General features: G+C 35.9%; 1 protein-coding gene across 2 annotated transcripts in view; it reads right to left on the bottom strand.

Moving 5' to 3' along the window:
* UNC13C (unc-13 homolog C) overlaps positions 1-20,803 on the bottom strand; it is a 578,086-nt gene that overhangs the window by 305,380 nt on the left and 251,903 nt on the right. For both annotated transcript variants that reach the window (XM_053595673.1, XM_053595672.1), the window contains 3 exons: positions 8,032-8,201; positions 5,126-5,241; positions 2,371-2,534 (listed from right to left, as the gene is read on the bottom strand). In XM_053595673.1, coding sequence (XP_053451648.1) covers positions 2,371-2,534; positions 5,126-5,241; positions 8,032-8,201 — 450 coding nt within the window. The remainder of the gene's footprint in view (positions 1-2,370; positions 2,535-5,125; positions 5,242-8,031; positions 8,202-20,803) is intronic.

Raw genomic sequence — 20,803 nt, 5'->3', positions numbered from 1 at the left:
GTCTATCTGCCTTGCTTTCACTCCTTAGACCAGTGTTTGGCCAATTTATGGCTCTTAAGACCAGCACTGATCGTAGCATTTGTTTTTTGGAAGTGAAGTTTTATCAGAATATAGCATGCCCATTTGTTTACTTAATATCTATGGCTGCTTTGCATTAGGATTACAGAGCTGGGCGGCATCAGACAAACTGCAGGACCCACAAAATATTTACTTTCTGGCCTTTTATAGAAAACAAAATTGCCAACTCCTGCTTCATACTATTATTTAGTGTGAACGGGGGCTCTGTCAAGCCTTAATTTTGTAAATATGATAAGATCCAATTTACCTTTTGGTCACTTGATACCAAATAAGTATCTAAAATGTATACATTTTTAAATTCTTATTGTTTACTTAGACTAAGAGGCATGAGAAAAGTACAATATGAGAAAATGAAGGAGGACTTATTCTCCTTTTTAAAATTTTTATATATTTACCGGTTTTCTATGTTAACATGCCTATGCTTCTCAGAAAACAGGAACATGGAAAGGAAGGAATCTAACATCAGCTCACAGAGATGCTTGATCCTTTCTTTTATTGGTATTCTTTCCAGAAGCAGGTTGCTTTGATTTTTTTTAAATCTAGCTTTCTTTGGGCGGAACAGTTCATTTTCCTTAGAGTGTTAATCAGAGTTGCATTTTAATTTTCCTCAAATATACTAGGTATTCTTCTGAATTATAGCCTTTGGCATGGGATAAGCAGACATCAAAGTCACAGATTCCCACATGCCTGCCCAATTATAAAATAGGTTGTCTTGAAAGGAGTGAGCTCCCTGTTAAGTGGATGTGGAAAAGCAGAGGGTTTCCAGATTTGTGAGGGAGCTTGAACTGGGTAATCTGTAAAATGTTCCATTTTTTTTTTTAATCAAATCATTTGTATATTTCATTATTTAGCATCAGGACATCCTATAAACTGAAACAGTACAGAGAATATCTCTACAAGTAATTTACATTCATTATTCCAGATTTACAACTAGTGATTAAATGCTATGAACAATAGACTGAAGACGATACTGATTTTGGTCCAATCTCCATCCCTCATTAACATGGTTGAAATTGATTATCTGGGTCAGAATCTATTCAGTTCACATGAAAATATGATCTTAATATAAAAGACAAGGCCTCTAATATATGCATATAAATCATTTATAAGTTATATATGAATATATATCTGAAACACAAGAACTTAAAACTTAGACCAGGTTTCAAAAAGTAAATTATGGAGAAGTAAAGGTCCAATTCTAAATCCTTATTGAAACATCTCAGTTAAGGGGTAGGTGTCTGTATAAGACAATCCTGAAAGCACAGACAGTGAAAATAAGATGGAATCTGTCAGGCAAGGGCAGACATGACACAGCTGGACCTCGGTGTAGATCCTGCCTGACCTTCACCCTCTGCCTCCCATTCTTACTGTTTTGTAAATTAAGCTCCCACCCTAAAGATGTCTATCTTGAGTAGTTTAGGTGGATTGATTTAGGAGATTAACTTTTAAATTAGAATGGTGTTCACTGTTTATGGGTTCTGCTGATTATTAAGTAAGGGCGAACAGGGTCTTTACATTGAACTTAAATTTATAAAACCATAACGTTGAAAAGGGAAGATGAGAACAGTCTTGGAAAGGCTACTCTCGCTGTTCTCCAGAATCCTGGCCTCCTGACAAATACAGTTTGGTGGACCTATCCCGGTCTCTGCAGATTAGATGACAGTGACAGGTGGCTGGACCCTCTTCATCCAATAACATTTCCATATTTGCTGTAATGTTTGGGTTCTATGAGTCCTAAATAATTACATTGTTTTACTGAGTTGGTAGTACTGATATAAGAAGGAAGGACACAGTCTCATATTTGGGGAAAGACACCATTATGGCTCTAGATGTATCTCCAGCACTAAAGAACTTTGTAACCTTGTACAAATCTGCGCTTTGGTTCCCTCAGATATCAAATAAGGCATTGGTTCTCAAACTTTAGAGTACATGAGAATGTCCCAGAAGGCGTATTAATACAGATCTCTGGGCTCCACCCTTAGAATTATAGATTCAGCAGGTCTGCAAGGTGTGGTAAATAATTTGCATTTCTAAGTGACCAGGCGCTGCTCACAACTGCTTGTGAAGGGACCACAGTGGAAGAACAGAACAAAGGTGGGGAGGATGATGTTAGTGAATTACCATAATACTTCAGCTGTCAGAGAGAGAGTAGTCAGCATCAACCATGCACAAAGAAATGTAATCTTCTTTTTAATCAAAATTTCATTTGAATTAGAAGCAAGATGAATGTTCTTTTCTTTCATTAGATTTCAACAGGGATTTTTGACCACATAAATGTTCCATAGTACTTACGTCATAGCTTGATAAATGGACTCAATCCCATAGCGCATGGCGAACTCATCAACTATTTCTTGGGCAGCATCATCAAAGAAAACCTTCCAGGCTTCATCACCTTTAACATCTGGGATTTTCACTCCACCATTAGATTTCACTTCAGTTAAATAATGGAACAGATTCTAAAAGCAAGTGGTTTTCAATTGTTCAGTGATTCTTTAGAACAGGCTAGAAATATTTAACTATAAGTTTCTATAAAATGCACTTATATTCTCATCACTCTGATATTTCATCAGCATCTATAAGCAATAGGAATATAGTAGATTCTTTTTTCTAACGTACTTCATTGTCAAAAAATCCTCTTTTGCTTCTGCCTGGGTCTACAGAGAATCAATGATTCAAATGTTTTATACATAAAAAACCATTTTCAGAAGGAAGGAAAAGTATTTGCATGTAGACATTTCTACATAATAGAACATACTTTGCATTCAGAGGTTCTGAGTAAATGATAATGCCAGGATGAATGAATAATGTGATTTTGGCTATATTAATACAGAATTTAGTTATATAAATGATACTAAAGGGCTTCAGCTGCAAAATGGTAAGAGTCAGGTCAATGAATTGAGATTGAAATGAATATTTGAAATTTTTGTAATGCAAAAAATAAATCACAACCCTCAATTCATTTTTTCCTCTAACAAGTTTAGAAACCACTGCACAGACACAGCCTGGGTGAAGGGAAGGACCTTTTTTTCAATTTCAGTTTTACAAGTTCTTGGACCCACAGAAAAGACTCTGAAAAGTGAACCATTGTGATGTTCCTCTGATCACAAATATTCTCTGCTCACGTTTTAAGGCCAGAGTTCTCCTTGCCAGGCCAAAGGATTTCTTTTTATTGGTCTGAAAACTGAATCTTTAAGGAATGATGGTAGTGATTAGATTTTGGTCACAAAATTAAAAGTAAATCCTATATCAAATTACTTAGTTATATGTAAATGGATTTAAAGTGTTCTTCCTTTCTTTGTGAATGGGTATACGTAGTTGTATGTATAAATTTTCATAAATGTATTTAGGAAAAATAATACTCACACACAAAGCTGTCTTTCAGCTTTTTCTCATAGGAAGATGCTTTCTCTTTATCACTTTGAACATAGAGAAAGGTACGTTCTTTCCTCAGATTCACCTCATACTTTGTTATATATGATATATATATGTCATTTGATCAGAGAAAGTCTTCAGTGACACCTTTAACTAACCTCTCAGCTGCAAAGCATCCAGAAACTCAAGATTATTTGTCTACCTATCCATACTGAGACACAAAAAAGGACGGGTAAGTCTGTCCTTTGGATTAATCCTGGGTGGCCTCTACCTGTCTCTAGGCCAGCAGTTCTCAACCTGTGGGTTGTGACCCACAGGAACTGTATTAAAGGGCTGCAGCATTAGGAAGGTTGAGAACCACTGTTGTAAGCCAACCAGGCCCTACACTTTGAGTGAGTAACCACATTCTGATTTTCTCATATATCTCTGTGGAAAGAATGTGAAAATGCAGGAGGGTTCAGTTATGTATGAAGCCCTTTGTTGTACTTAGAAAAAGAAAAAGAAAAAAATGACTGCTTGTCACACTGGCTCCCAAAAGCCATTGAAAGCACATGAGCACTTTTATGTTTCCAGTTACAAATAACATCTCTAATTTAATCTTTAATAAACTCTGAACCCTCAGAGTTCTCAAAAACAATTATGATTTGAATCCTCTCCTGTACTACCTAAGTACTATCTCTGTAATGCTTTCAGAATACCGTCATTCATTTCTTCAATGAATAATTGTTGACGCTCCTTCTTCCTCGTTGGAAGAATGGCTTTTTTCCCACTTATGCATTATCATCTTATTGCTTTTTAATAAGCGCTTCAGGGGCTTGTTCTAAATTCTTATGAGGAGACAAGCATGCAGGCGGGGACACATAGGATTTCTGACACCTCAGCACAGCACCGGCCACAGGAAGGAATCCCAATTCCCAGGAGCAACTCTGCCAACCTAGTTCAATGATTTTGTTTTAAAATCCATAATCAAGACTGATGAGGGCTAGAAAGGAGCTATGGGGAAGTGGAAGATCAGTTTGGCCTCCCAGATAAGAAAGTTAAAAAGGCCCGAAAGCAAGCAGAGCTTTGGTCACGGTTCAGTTAACCAACTCTATAAAACACAGTTTCCAGTTTGTAACACCAAGTGGGGAAATGGTCACAGTCACAGAATGATGAACACCACAAATGCCACCAACATCACAAGACTCACAGTCACCACCAAACAATTATCAGGAAAACAGCAGGTAGCAATCATGATTATTAAAACACAAAGGACAATGTATGCATGTGGCAACCGAGGAAGTCTGCGACAATGAGAAGTAGACATGAAGACTTAAGGACCTAGGGGGACTAATGGAAACTTTACAGATAATTGCAGGAGGAAGGAAGAGAAGATACTAATGTTTGCACACTGCCTTTGTGTGGGGTCTTGCAAGGGGTACCGGTTTCCTCTCTCTGGGAAAGTCTATGCTTTATCTATGCTTTAAATAAACTTTGCGTCTCTTCTGCTGCACTAGGAGTCCCTGGTGCTTGATTTTCACTCCCCCTTTACTTTACTCTCACTCTAACTCAACTAAATTTGCTAGTTCTGCTGAGTCACCATGGGGCCAGGTCCACTGGACAGCTTGAGGGTCTTAGAAACCCCTGAGAAAGATCATTTCTAGATTTTATCATCAATAAAATGCAATGTATTTACCTCATGTAAACACGTATATTGGATATGATATGGAGCAACCTTCTCCTCTCCTTTTATTTCCACATTGATTTTCAATCGAATGGCTCCAGATACAGCTGACTTATCTGTCCGTTTCTCTGGGAAAGCAAAAAGTAATTGGTTAGTCATCTTTGACTTACCATGCTTCTCATACATGTTCTCAAAAGCTTAAAAAAAAGGCATAAGTGGTTAAAAGCCATTTTTCTAGGTCAGATGTTATTATTAAGCAACCATAATTATTTCCCTAAATATAATTTGAAATATCTGGCTGTTGTGTTGTTGTGATTGTCAAACTCTCTGACAGATACTTCAAATAGAAAAACCTTCTCAGAAGACCCTGCTATTCTCATATAAATGTCAGTGTACTTGATCAGTTTACACAGGATGCTAAATATATTTCTGGCAATTAAAAGCAAGACAACTAAGTATAAAATTAATCATGGAAGTGTCTAAGAGCTACCACTGTTGTTTCTTCTCTTTCTTTGTGTACTTCAAAAGATGAGCCAAAGCTTTGGTTAGCAAATAAAATAATAATAATGATTTTCATTATCAGTGATTCATAAAGACCTATAGTCTAAAAATTGTGTTTGTGAGTGTTAGATTAACTGTTCATTTGAATTGAATCAATGTGCAGTCAATTTATTGAGTTATGTGTTCAAAATGAACTGCACAGTAGCTTTGAGAGAAATAAAGGCATGTTTACAGAACCCCTGGGATGGGATTGTGTGTGTGTATGTGTGTGTGTATGTAGGGGAGAGCTTCACACCTATTTCATGAATGAAAAACAGCATTAGGTACAGTGGCCCAGAATCAGTGCTGGCCAGTTTTATAATTGGCCCTCTTTCTAAACATACTGTTTAGCTATACAACGACATACAGCCAAATCATGAAGGCTACTTTCCTCTTGGGGAAGGCCTGCTGACTTCTACTGGTTACGATTTATTAGTCATTATGATGCAAAGTTTCTTTAGGAGTGCTAGAATCCAGAGAATTTTTCCCTTCTTGCTGTGAGATAGTTAATTCTCAACAAAAACTCAACAAATATTAAAGTTCTCTGCTGGGGCCAAGAGAAATGCAAGTCCTGGAATTTTTTTGTCACTCACCATTTTCCAGAGCTCTGAGGGTAGCTTTCTGGGTTTTTTGATTTTTAACTATCATCAAGCCAAAGGAACTATGGGAAGCAGGCTTTGCTTGGACACCCAGGGCTGTTGGCCAAGTCTTCCTGTATGTGTTAGAATGAATTCTAAGTGATAAGGAGGGAGGGAAGTGTACTACAAAGATGGAAAATAGGGTATTTGTGGATTGAACCTATTTCAGGATTTTATATAAAACTTTGAAAGCGAAAACCTCTTCTCTTTTTTTCTCTCTCAAAGGTTAAACATCAGCAATGAGAGCACGAAGGTTCCGTGGCAAACTGAATATAACCACACATGTTTTGTGAAACCAAAACAATCGAGAAACTTCTGTTCTGAATTACAGCTTTACTGTTTCAACCCAAGGACATGCTAACTTATCTATGAGGGGAAATGGGAGAGAATCCACATACAGGTAAACATCTTCAATAATAAGAATTAATTTGTGAATGTTCCACAGAGTTAATGGTCTGAAGTTTAACCTCAGCTAACATCTCTGTTTTCAGATATAAAGTTTGTTAATAATTTAAACAGTATGTGGGAGGGTGCTCATTATAACTGAAGTAAAAATTCTACTCCAAGAATGCAGGAGTACCGATGGTCTTTAAGAAAGATTTCTTAAAAAATATTTTGTGATAAGGAGTTCTTTGCCTAGCTTGAATTATTTGTGCCAAGATAAATTAAATGTATCTTTTTCTTTAAATTATTATCTAGAATTTAATTTTATGACATTCTCCCTTTACTTTGTCAACTATTATATTACTTGAGGTATGTAGGTTTTAAAAAAAGCCAAAAGCATTTTTTAATTTGGTTAGAAATATCCAAATAGGTATCCTAAATGATACCTATTTATAATCCTGGGACTGTGGCACTTGTTCTCTGATATATGACCAGCCAGCCCTCAAATCTTAATTAAAACGTATCAGAGGATATGATTAAGAAATCTTTAGATCATGTCCTTTACAGAAACTGGGGTGACCCATACATTTTTACTATTATTAAATCACCATTGAAGATTCTACATTTTTATGAAATAATAATAAAAGGCAAACTAAAACTTGCCTTTATTTAATTTCTGATTCCATAATAAAATTTCATTTAAAAAAATCATACCAATTAGGTGGCGCCTGTGGCTCAAAGGAGTAGGGCACCAGCCCCATATACCAGAAGTGGTGGGTTCAAATCCAGCCCTGGCCAAAAAACTAACTAACTAAATAAATAAATAAATCGGACCAATTAAATATATTCTCAATATCTTCATCATCAGAGTCAGCCTGATTCCATACACTTAGTTGGCTTTACCAATTAAAATCTACTTTTATATCTTTATTTGAAAAAAATCCAAAGTACACATTTCCTTTATTGTCAAAATTTCATTAATGGTGCAGAAGAAAATAGGTCAAACGGTATTAAATCATAGGTTGATTATTTGTTTCCTATACATTTGATGAAGGTTTTTGAAGCAATATTTTTATGGATTAAAAATTAAGGAGGAAATAATATTTGTCTCCTAAAAGATATTTAGTTGATTCTTGGAAAGAATTTTTCTTTTGAGTTCAAATTGGCCGAAGTCTTTCAATAATACCAAATCTAAATTAATAATAGTCTTTAATTGCCCATGAAAATAATCATCTAAAGTCCAACAGAATGCTCTAGAAAGGCATTGGGTATCTTATTTTTATGGGAATACAATACATGTTGCAAATACTTGGAATGTTATTTAACTTATTTTCAAGCAGACATAAAAATAATCACCTAGATTGTACCAGACATCCATTTCTCCACTCAGGGTCCTTACTTCCACAATTGTTTGTCCCAGAAAATCATCTGACTCCTTTTTGAAATGCTGCTTGACTCTGGATTTAATGTCGTCATCTTCATCCCACACTCTGACTTTGATTCGATCTGTGGAGTTATGACACTCACTAAAAATAAATGTGGATAAGTTAACAACCATTGATAACTGCTCTAAGTGGCATCTGATGTTTGTAACTTATTTTAAATCAATCTCCTTCATAATAGTCTTAGTATATTACACAATAATTGGGATTATAACTTATTTGTAACTTATTTTAAATCTATCTCATTCATAATAGTCTTAGTATATTACACAATAATTGGGATTTCCCACCAACCCGTAGGATGTTGTTTGTATACAATGCAGATATATTGAAGAAAAATTTGGTTAAATAATCTTAATAAGAAAGAAATCTAACCTGATATCCCCATCCTATTTCCTTTATTAGAACTACATATAATCAAATACGGCTCAGAAGTTTTTAAGTGGCATATTTTCACTGATGCCGTTCTTCTTATCTGCAACAGTTACCTTGACCAATATATCCATGCTCTGAAAATTCTTCACCATAAATACTCAAATAGGCATACAGCTTATTGCAATGGATATTGAGAAACTGGACTACAATGACAACCCAGTCATTAGTACCACAGTATTTGTGCATGTACTTGATAAACTAGAAATCCCAGTCAACACAGAGGTATTGTTCAATCAAGTAAAATTAGAGCAATGCCCTTCTGAGTTAAAGAATAAACTGTACATTCTATCCTGTCCTTAATTTCTAGGGTTCCTCTACTCCCTTTTCTTGAGGCAAGCTACTGAGTATTGCCTGTAGATATTGTGGTCTTTCCTGACAATATGACTTTTGTATAAACCTTTCTCATGTTTCTCTGCCTGTTAACAAATCCTTCTTTAAGAATCAGCTAGTCACCAACTCAATGTCACTTTTCTTAAAGTTTAATGAACCGGTTAATTGTGATGAACTCTGAGCCTCCAATTGACTCAGTACACGCATTCCCTCTAGCACTGGGTCTTCAGCCCAGGGTTTGTAGATGCATTCTGAACCTTCCTGAATTTTCATTAGAGAAAAAATAATTTCACCATTTTAATTTTTTAAATTATGAATATAGGCAATAAAATATCACAGTACTTCATTATCAATAAAACCACAGATATTTATATAGAACATTAAGAGTGTTATAAAACTTGAAATATTATTGTTATTATTTTGAGACAGAGTCTCACTATGTTGCCCTTGGTAGAGTGCGTGGTGTCACAGCTCAAAGCAACCTCAAACTCTTGGGCTTAAGTGATTCTCCTGTCTCAGCCTCCCGAGTAGCTGGAACTACAGGTGCCCGCCACAATGCCTGGCTATTTTTCTGTCTCAGTTGTCATTGTTGCTTACCAGGCCCAGGGTGGGTTCAAACCCGCCAGCCTAGGTGTATGTGACTGGCACCGTAACCATTATGCTATGGGCACCGAACCAAAACTTGAAATATTATTTATGTGTAGCTACAATTACTGTACTAATATTATATTCCTATATGATTTTTTTTTGAGACAGTCTCACTCTGTTACCCTGGGTAGAGTGCTGTGGCATCACAGCTCGCAGCAACCTCAAACTCTTGGGCTCAAGTAATCCTCTTGCCTCATCTTCCTCAGTAGCTGGATCTATAGGCACCCGCCACAACACCTGGCTAGTTTTTGTATTTTTAGTAGAGATGGGTCTTGCTCTTGCTCAGGATGGTCTCCAACTCCGGAGCTCAGGTAATCCATCCACCTTGGCCTCCGAAAGTACTAGGATTATAGGCATGAGTCAGCACATCCAGCCAAGATAATTGATTTTCTTTTGAATTCTATGAATTTTTTTTTTTTTAAATAAAAAACACCTCCCTAATTCTGAAAAGGCATCCATTGTCTTCACTGGAGTGCCAAATAGGTTCACGGTGCAAAAATTATTTAAGAACTCCTGACAATACAACGTTTCTTCCATTAACTTATGGAGGCTAAATAATATAGCACGTATAGGAAAAAAAAAATGGAGTCTGACATGGCCTCTGTGAAAACTGTAGAACCGCTATTTCCTTCTATTGCAGGAGATTTCAAACACAGAGCATTTCAGTGACCACAGGGACATTTTGGTTTTCACAAACATGGAGAGACACTACTGGCAGTCAGTGGGCTGGGTATGGAACAGTCTGGTTGATTTGAAACAGCCCATCAGGCATTAATGAAGATGCAAAAACCATTGGTAATTATCTCGGCTAAGGACTTAACATTTTTTACATAAAAAGACCACATCTTTTTACGTTTTATTAGAAACTAAAATTTCCTGGAAACTGAGTAACATGTCAATCGCTAATCAAAGATTTTTTTTTTTTTTTGTAGAGACAGAGTCTCACTTTATGGCCCTTGGTAGAGTACCATGGCATCATACAGCTCACAGCAACCTCCAACTCCTGGGCTTAAGTGATTCTCTTGCCTCAGCCTCCCAAGTAGCTGGGACTACAGGCGCCTGCCACAATGCCTGGCTATTTTTTGGTTGCAGTTCAGCCGGGGCTGGGTTTGAACCCGCCACCCTCGGTATATGGGGCCGGCGCCTTACCAACTGAGCCACAGGCACCGCCCCCAAAGATTTTTTTTGTTGTTGCTGCTATTCTTAACCTTACTAAGGGTTGTTTTCCCTTTTGAGAAATTGCATCACCAATGTCAAAACTATTCAAAGTATTTGAATCCAAATACATCAATCTGCATTTGAAATTGTCACATTCATGCTAATTCTAACAGGTGAAAATCTATGCCTAGTAAACAAGTGTTCCAGGATGGTTATATCTGAACTTTTACATATCAAAATGCATATAAGCATAGTTTCATTTCTCTTTTATATTATAATTGGGGATTTATATTGATTTTCTGAATTATATTCATAGATTATAAATTTGCAAACTCATGGTAGAAAAAAATGCTATGTACCTCCTTGCTGAGTATCACTACAATCACCATTGAAGTACTCCCCTTGGCCATGTAGTGCCCAATGAAGTATGTAGCATTTTTCTAGACCAGTTCATGAACTTAATTGTCAGTCCTTCATAGGACAACAGCTCCAATGGTCATTCCAGAAAAAGTGTTCCAAAATTGCTTTGAAGGGTAGGCTAGACGCTGGTGCTGATGCTTGGCTTTCCAAGGGGATACTTCAAAGGCAACCGCAGTGATACTCAGCAATGAGGTATGTAGCACTTTTTCTAGGATGAGTTTGCAATCTTAATTGCCCTATCTTTTGTATATTATACTTAGTATAGCCAGAGAAAGGAAAGATAATACTACAGTTCTTTCAAAACTTGTACTCAATATAAAAAATATGTGATATTAATTGAAGGATAGATATAAACAATAATGTGCTTCCTGTAAACACACTTACGATTTTGCTTACTTTGCTTACGAAGTTTTAGTCTCTGCAATTCTCATTCATTCTATTTCTTCCAATTTTTAATTAAATGAAACTTTAATTTTAGAATAATTTCATATTTACAGAAAAGTTACATCTTAGAGTTTCTACATGCCTTGACCAAGCATCCCCTATTAGTAACATCTTACATTCACAATATTTATCACAACTAACACTGGTTCTACTTGTGTTTTCGCATAAAGAATGGTCAGCTCCTACATGCCAAAGAGCTATTTTTTGAGGAATATTAAATACAAACAAAGTTTGTCATCATGTGTCAGGTTTAAACTGTCAGAAACATACATTTTTACCTCTACGCAGAGTAAAGAGAGCAATGGGGATACTGTTTCAAAACTGGAATTTATTCAAGGGATTTGTAATGGGTGTCAACCAGAGACTTAGTTGAAGATCTCTGGTAGAGAACTACCACGTATGAGTACACAAAATCTCTGAGCACTCTGCTTGCCCTTTGGCTACATCCTTCATCATCTTCTCAATACAAAAGCCAGACAGTCCTCATTCCTGCCTCCTTTGCAGTCACAGTCCACACATTTGCTCTAAAATATGACTCAAAATTAAGCAAAGTGACGCAATAGCCACATTCTTGGAAATTACATGTTTGGCAACAGTGGCAGTGGATGCTTTAGTACTTTGACAGACGGCTCTAATATTTAGTCCTGAGGGGCAAAAGTCTTGATCAGTGTTTTCTGTGAGGAAACCTTGCCACTGTTCTAACAGAGGGCTTCTGTCACTGATATTTTTTGATCTCTCCAATGATTCTTGAGCAACCTCATAGTCTGTGAAATAATCTTCCTGTGCACAAACTAACCAAAGTGAACTACGCTGTTTTGCAATTAAGAATGCTGACTGATGTAATAATTTTTAAAGCATGAAGGGAGCTGCAAGTAACAGAAACTAAATATGCAACATTGACTCTATGAAGGAGTCGGTAAAACAAAAAAAATGATGATTCAACCACCTAGGGATGGAAAGCAAGTGGATTTTGATATGCAAAAGCAAAACAGCTGGTCAAACTGTTGCCTGCTATGCTTAGAAACCCTGACCACATGCCAATGGAGGCATTTTTATTAGTGGGAATAAAATTCAGAATGTTGACATGTGCTTATTAAATCTTGTCACTGTCAAAAATATGCTAAAGATTAATATGCTCAAACTAGAGCTAAGCATTCTGTAAGGGGAGATGCAAGGAAGCTCATCTGTGCCAAAAGAGGTTCCCTGGCTAGTGTCTTATAATATAAACTGACTGAAACAATCCTAATTTGGAACCCTGCAGGGTTGAGAAAAGCCAGTGCCCATATAATCAGAGGCTTTTAAGTACATCTCCAAAAAAGAGCTAAAACTGTTACCCCGGGGCTTTTCCAGCACCATCTTTTAAGAGGTCATTGAGTGACAATAAGGGAAACTTGTGGCAAACATCCGATTAAAGGTGTTTCATTTTCACCCTGGCAAATTATTTTGTGGAGTCTGAGGCTACCACATTAGTTAAGAGAGAGGAATTTATCAGAACGAAAGAGCCAAGAGCTAAGAGTTAAAAATTTCCAGGCTTATGAGCACAGAACTGTCTTAAAGCCCATCTCCTGGAAGCCTGGTTAATTCTCCAGGAAACAATATAGTCAATGTGCCTTTAGGTTTGGCTGACTACAACTGTACTTGGAGTAATCCCTAAGTCCCTGAACTCACAGCAATAGAAAGTAGAGTATACCCACTTAGGAAGACTGCCTGCCTGGACTTTTAGGACCATAATAGATAATGGGGTGTCTTTTAAATTATTTTTATAGCCCTTTTTAAATTTATTTTCACTTTCTATAGTACCCACTTTTGAGTGTAGGCAGTGAGAAAATGGGCAAAGAATGTCTACCTGGATGTATGCCCAAGGAATTGGAGAAATTACACAAAATAAATTCACCCAGAAAATAGCATGGCATACCAACCAAATTGGCTAACCCCAGATCTGCTTCTGCCGGTTGATCAGGAAGTCCTGTGTATGCCTGACCAGCAGGACTCATATTTTCTATGTATCAAGAACAGGTATCTCTCATTTTCCCTCTTACTACCTGAGGAATTTAAAATTGCTGTTATCCGATCTTTTGTCTCCACAACTATACACTGGGAATGTTGGGGGAAGATTTAATGCATGTCCCAGGACCCACAAAGCACCAAACCTGCAGCTGATGGAGTGACTACCCAAAGATCCTGCACTTCAAACTAAAGGCTACCGACATAATTTTGAGATTGCCTACCTCAAAAGAAAGAGGATGAATTCATTTCATTTTAAGTAAATATAGGGGTAGAAAAGTTGTTTATACATGTTGAGAAGTCAAAGAGGTGGATGGTGAGAAATATTGCAAATCTGCTATTACAATAATCTTTCAAACCACTTCCCCCTTCCCTTTCCTAGATTTACACAGTTCCCCAAACTTCCCTGAACTAGAAATGGACGTTTAAAGAATTCTGCCAATGAGATATAAGCAGTAGTCTTCTGGCGCTGTCTCTTCTATTTTCTGCTTTCACTACGTTGGAACATGGATGTAAAACAGGCTTTACTAAAGATGCAAAAATAGGCAGACAGAATAAGCTTTGTTCATTGATGGAATATTAAGTCGCCATAGTAGCTCCCAAATGGCTGTACCTAAAATTCTTGTTGAATGATATAAATGAATATCTTTCTTGATTAAAACATAACCATGGCTTAATGTGAAATTGAATGCTATGCTAATCGAATTGAGTGGGAAAGAATAAAAAAAGCTAGTAAGTTGATTTTGTTTGATTATATTTGAAATGACTTAAAATAAATTGAATTTATGAATGGTTATTTTTTCTTCTACTCACTGTGTTCTGTGGAATTCCTTAACTATTTAAATGTGTTTCACAAATCACGACTTTTATAAAAATACAATTGTTTGCATTTAAGATGGGAAATGATAGGCGTTTGCAGTAAAAATCTGACAAGATAAATATATTTAGATACAAGAGAAAAAATCTTTCATGCATAATAAAGAATGAACAGTCTCATTAAATCTTATACTCTACCAGGCAATATCCAACCTAATTAAATTACTAACCAAGATTCCTGGTTTAATTTAACAGTTTCTAAATTTGGCTTTTTTTATTAAGGGAAAATAAGATCTTTTACTGCATAAACTCATGATAAATAAAATAAGTACTACTAGAGCCAAGTGACTTGCTTTATAGTCTTCTTTCAATTAAAAATAATTTCTTCCTTAAAGAGTAATTCATATTTCTAATTTTAAACTTTTCATTGTTAATGAGAGAGCTGGTTTTGTTTCCATGGGAACAAAGTATTTTATTCTATCCCAAATTTAAAGACAATATTTTTACTCTATGGACTCATGATTATTTTTTGTGCACATATATGTGAGTTGTTTTGGTTTTATTTTTGTTTTTAATTCACATATCTCTGTAAATCCAATCACTGGCCAGTTTTCCTTGGGCAGCCATTTAATGACTACTACCTTTAAAATTATTTATTACAACTTTGCAAATGGTCTCACTATAGATATCTTAAATTTAGAGATTCCTAAAGATGGTCCCAATACATATCTCCTATAATTGAAGTAAAAAAATTTTTTTCCGCCTTATTCAAATTATCAGAGTTTAAGCTATCATGAGATGGATTGCTATACCCAGAAAGATGCTCATGGACTTCATAAAGACCATAAAGCCTGATTGCCTGATTTCTATTAGAAAAAACATTCCTGATCAAGTAATCACCTACTAGAATAGCATTACTAAGCTAGTATACAGCCAAGAGTTTCAAACCGAAACATGAATTTATAATCAAGCTATATCTAATGAAGCAACTAAAATATTTCTCACATTGTAACGATATCAGACAAAACATTCAACAGGGATGTCACCAGTAAAAATCACCTCATTTGAAAATATTTAAAATTTTTAGCTATAAGTACATTTTATTATATCAACGAAGATTCTACAGTATCTTAAATATAGTACCAGATTTTTAAAAAGACACCTTCATAAAAGAAGTATAAAATAAACATGAACAAACACATATAAAAATACATGTCCATTGAAATAAGCTATAAGAATAGATATTAACATATAAGTACAAGTCTGATGATTTTCATTTTATTCATTATAATTTTCTCTTATATTAAAAAATTATATTTTGAAATATCTTCTAGTAATTGTAAGTGATTTCATTTCAACTCAGGCTGGAAGGAAGGGCATTGATTGAGAAAATCATCAGCGGGAACTTTCTGCAAGAGCCATCCTGAGGCAAAGAAGCAGCTGCCTCTCAAACAGTAATTAAATTCTCTAGTTATAGCTTAATTCCTTAATCTCTGACCCAGACAATGGAAATACTATGAAACACTCAACTTTCACATCTCCTCTTAGTGATTTAGTATGAATTGTGTAACCCACTTTCTTCTCAGTACTGGTGTCTGACTTGTTATTGAATCAGGATCCGAACCCTGCTGTATTTAATTCTATTATGGCAGATGGACAATCTCTAAGCTCAAAACCCAGTAACAATGCAGAGATACTTTTTAAATGGGAAGAATTTAATTATGGGAATTACAATTTAAAGAAAAGAACAGCAATCCCAACACTTCATTTTTGCTTAAGTGCTCTTAAGGTTTTTCTTGGTAGTAGTAAAGCATCATAAATCTATTTTATGCCAAAACCATAGAAGACAATAAATACCTGTAAAAGAACAAGAAAAGAATTATATTATTAGCTTGATCTCTGAAAAAGAAAAGGGAGAGAAGTAGAGTTCACCCCCTGGCATTTAAGGGTTGACTGAAGGAAGTGCTTGTGCTTTAACAGATCGTAGATCCAAAGTATGACCTTGCAAGGGGCATGAACCCCCCTTCATCACCTGCTAGCTCCCACAATTATATGAAGAACACTCCGAAGTCTTTATATCTAATGCTTTTTCCACAGATAATCATGCTGTAGAATAAACTTGTTTTAACAGCTAGTTTGAGAATTATCATAGTAGCATTAAATAGTGTTAAAATATCAAGAATAAAACTAATATTTGATATTAAAAATTTACATAGCCATTAAAATCTTATAACACATTTATAATGTAAAATAATATAAAATTAGATAAAATTGATAATATTCAAACAAAGGTAAAACATCTGTTTAAAAATGCCTCAGTGTTCATTTGCCATGAAAATAGACCATTGAAGGGAAAGATGGGAGAGTAAGATGACCAGATCGTTCTTTGGAGAATACAGGAGAAATCAGTGAGTGTGAGTGAGTGTGAGTGTGAGTGAGTGTGTGTGTGTGTGTGTGTGAAGGTATTTTCTACTCATCATTTCTTCCGTTCATCAAATGTTTCCCGGCTCAGGCATGTTTTTGTGTTTTTTCTTAGAAAGGACATCTTTTTCCTGCTTCCCTATTTTTCTACCTTGTGAATGCTCAACTATCTTTTAAGACCCAGATAAAATGTCATCTCTGTATGAAAGTTCCCTGGGAGTTTTTTTTTTTTGTGTGTGTGTGTTTTGTTTTGGCACCTGAGCTTTAGTACTGGTTGCAAGTAGGTATTCAAATTGTCTTTTGAAAAAAGTTAGAGAATATCGCAGGTGGTAATAATCATGCTCCTCTTTTTTGTTCCTCATTAAATATTCTAAATACTCATGTTCAAATCAGTGGCATGATTACCGTAGTTAAAATTGGACCACTTGCATGAAGTGGGAAACAAAGTCCACTTTGGATGTATTTTTGACATTCATTTGACATTTGGTTAAAGGCATTACCTTCTCAAATTTTATTTTTATGTCAATAGTAGTATGTGTTCTTTTCTGAAGCTTACTTGTTCATAGAATGAAGAGCTCTACATCAACAATCTCTAATACGGAGGAAATGAGAATATAATATAAAGGGCCTGGAAGAGTGTACGTTGCTGATGTTTTTGTGGTTGTCCCATTCTAGCTCTAAATCTCCAAGATCTGTGATTAATAATATAAGTTACACCTTTTTGCACTTTGCTTCTAAGATCAATGTGTATAGACATGATGGAATAACAGGACCAGTTTGGAAAAACCTCTGTCTGGTTTAAATCCCATTCCATACTAGCAATATGGCCTTGGGTAAGTTACTCAAACGCACTGAGCTTCCATGGCCGATCTGTAAACTCAGAATATCAATAATTACCTTTGTAAGAGGATTAAATATAATATATATATGTAAAATGCTTAGAACTGTGCTAGGCACTTATAGATTTTTAACTACATCTAATTTTAGCTAATTATATAATTCAAATGCATACATATATTTTATCTTTAACAGCAAAACACAAGTTAACATAGATACATAAAATAGAGAAAATTTCAATTAGGCTAATTATTAAAATACAGGAAATTGAGTAGTTCATGTATACTGATACAATAAAATCTTGTTCAATTGTTAAAAATACTGTTTTAGGAATATATTTTACAATGTGGAAATATATATACTATAGATTATTGAGAGATAAAATGTCTTACAATGTAGGAATTATAGTAATCGTTCCAGTTTTTAAATTTTGTGTGTCTTTATACATATCTATATTTATGTGTGTTTATGTGGGTGTGTACAGATACATATTTGAACACATACATACACATCCCTATATTGAAGATATATTTAATTATGCATATATTTAAACTGGATTGGAGATATATGGTATATGTTTCTATATGTGTATATCTGTATGCATATATGTGATAATATATTACACATAATACATCACAGAAAAGCAATTCAGAATGTTTAAGAATGAGGACTCAAGCAGCATTATTCATAATATCTAAAAAGTCAAATCAATCTGTCCACCAGCTAGCGAATGGATTAAATGAATCCTATGTACTCAATTTTGATATGAGGACAATTAATGACAATTAAGATTATGGGGGGGAAGCAGAAAGAGGGACGGAGGGAGGGGATGGGGCCTTGGTGTGTGTCACACTTTATGGGGGCAAGACATGATTGCAAGAGGGACTTTACCTAACAATTGCAATCAGTGTAACCTGGCTTATTGTACCCTCAATGAATCCCCAACAATAAAAAAAAAAATGTAAAAACCTAAAAAAAATTAAAAAATTAAAAAATTAAAAAAAAGTGGTGTGTCCATACAACTGAATACTTTTCATTAATATAAAGAAACACCTAACCAGACTACTGAGACATACCACAAATAGATGAGACTCAAAAACATCATGCTAAATGATAAATCCAGATGCACAGTTAAAATGAGTGAGCTGTATCATACGTAAATTATGCCAAAGAAATAATAAAAAATAAACTGTTAACTATCAAATAATAAAAAATAAAAATAAGAGCCCAATTTGGTTCTGCCATTGATTGACCATGATGTTAGTGAACACTTCCACGCCTTAGTTTTTCATCTATTTAAGGGTGATAATAATGATATCTACTTACAAGGCTGCTGTAAGAAGTAAACAGATTAATGTATTTGCGTGGGTGCACATGCGCGTATATATCATTGAGAACAGCAGTCAGGAGAGTAAAAACCCAGAGACGTTAACGTAAACCTCTGCCATGTGAAGGTGTGCATTCCTTTCCACCTTCCGCCTGCCTGACTAATGAGAGTGTGTGGCTTCAGACTTTCTCTACTGTTGCATTCTTTGAATTACCTGGGAACTGGGAAGGCAGTTCCGGAATAGAAGATCAGGAAAATGACTAACATATGTGCCAAAACCCAATAGAAAATGCCATAGAGAGATGTATAAATCTCTCCACCTAGCTTTAAGTAGACACGTGTCCTTGACGCTTTCTCTTTTAGACCTTTCGGCATATCTTAGTCCTTCTCAGAAAAGTCTTAGCATTTGCATCTTGATAGATAAATCTTAAAAACTGAAAGTGTTTTTCTAGAATGTATCATTCACCTTCTTTATTTTAGAAAAGGAAACACGTAAAGAATAACAAACACTTTTGCACCAGGTAACAAAGAGGGAATTAGAAAGAAAATTATTGATATAAAAATGCTTCAGAAGGGCGGCACCTGTGGCTCAAGGAGTAGGGCGCCGGTCCCATATGCCAGAGGTGGTGGGTTCAAACCCAGCCCTGGCCAAAATCCAAAAAAAAAAAAAAAAAAAATGCTTCAGAAAAATAATAGCATTCTATAAATATAAACTATCTTATTATCATTATTTCTATGCTTATGTAGTCATTCTGCAAAAGTATTAGCAGACTTTAAAGACTTTAAAAAAATATGTTGACTATTTTTCAGAAAGATGGTACCCTCCTTTATAAATGTCCATCTGCAATGAGAACAATTCCTAGAGCAGTATCTATATCCAGCACATCACTTGATTCACTAAATGTTACTTTTCATATTTTAATAGAAAGTTATTGCTTAGTGTTATTTACCTTTAAACGGTTTGATACATTGTTTTCAAAGTAAATAAATGTATCTACTTTTAATCATCACAAATACAAGATAATTCTATACAACCACAGAACACTTTGACTTCCATCCAGCGCACGTTCTAACATACTATTCTTTTTAATGATCATATAGTATTCCACTATATTACTTCATTACTTTATTTAATTCAGCCTTTATATATACATGGGAGTTCAGGTGATTTTCTTTTGTTGGTTTACTGTTATGCAAACAATGCTACACAGATCATCTTACATGTGTATCTTTCTGAATTTGTGAAAATATTTTAGCCGTACTGTTAATAGTGGATTTGTTAGGTTTTAAGGGACGTGTATTCATTCCGTGCACACCTGTATACACACATACTGAAACGTCTTCTGGAAACGCGTTTGTGCTTATATTTATACCGCTTCCCGATACTCCCATGAACACTGTTAGGCTGTGCCCTGCATCATAGCACAGCCAGGGTTACACAGAACCGGCCACGCCTGCAGGCAGGAGCATCGGGAAAGGCACCTTCCTTCTCAGAGTCAGCTCTGGAGGTAGGAGCTCCAGCAGCCGCCGGGCAGCGCTGCACTCGGCCCCCGCCCCTCCCGGGGCGCCGGAAGCCGAGAGACACACAGTCACACAGCCTTGGCCCCCAGCTTTCCTCTTGCCACCTGGGGAGGAATTACCACCTCAGCCCCCAGCTTCTCGCTTTCTGCTTAGCGGGAAAGATGTGCTCTTTTGGCTCCCAGCTTTTCTCCCTGACAGGTAGTGTGGGAGAGACTGGGCCTGGGAGGACAGGAACCGGCTGCCCCCTACCTGCTCCACTTGATAGGATGGAAGACTGAAGACGTGGCTGAGGCCCAGGAGGAACCAGGTACACAGTAGGGGATGA

Source organism: Nycticebus coucang, chromosome 6 (genome assembly GCF_027406575.1).
Source record: "Nycticebus coucang isolate mNycCou1 chromosome 6, mNycCou1.pri, whole genome shotgun sequence".
In the NCBI taxonomy this organism is placed as follows: Eukaryota; Metazoa; Chordata; class Mammalia; order Primates; family Lorisidae; genus Nycticebus; species Nycticebus coucang.
This window is presented reverse-complemented; position numbering and strand designations above follow the sequence as displayed.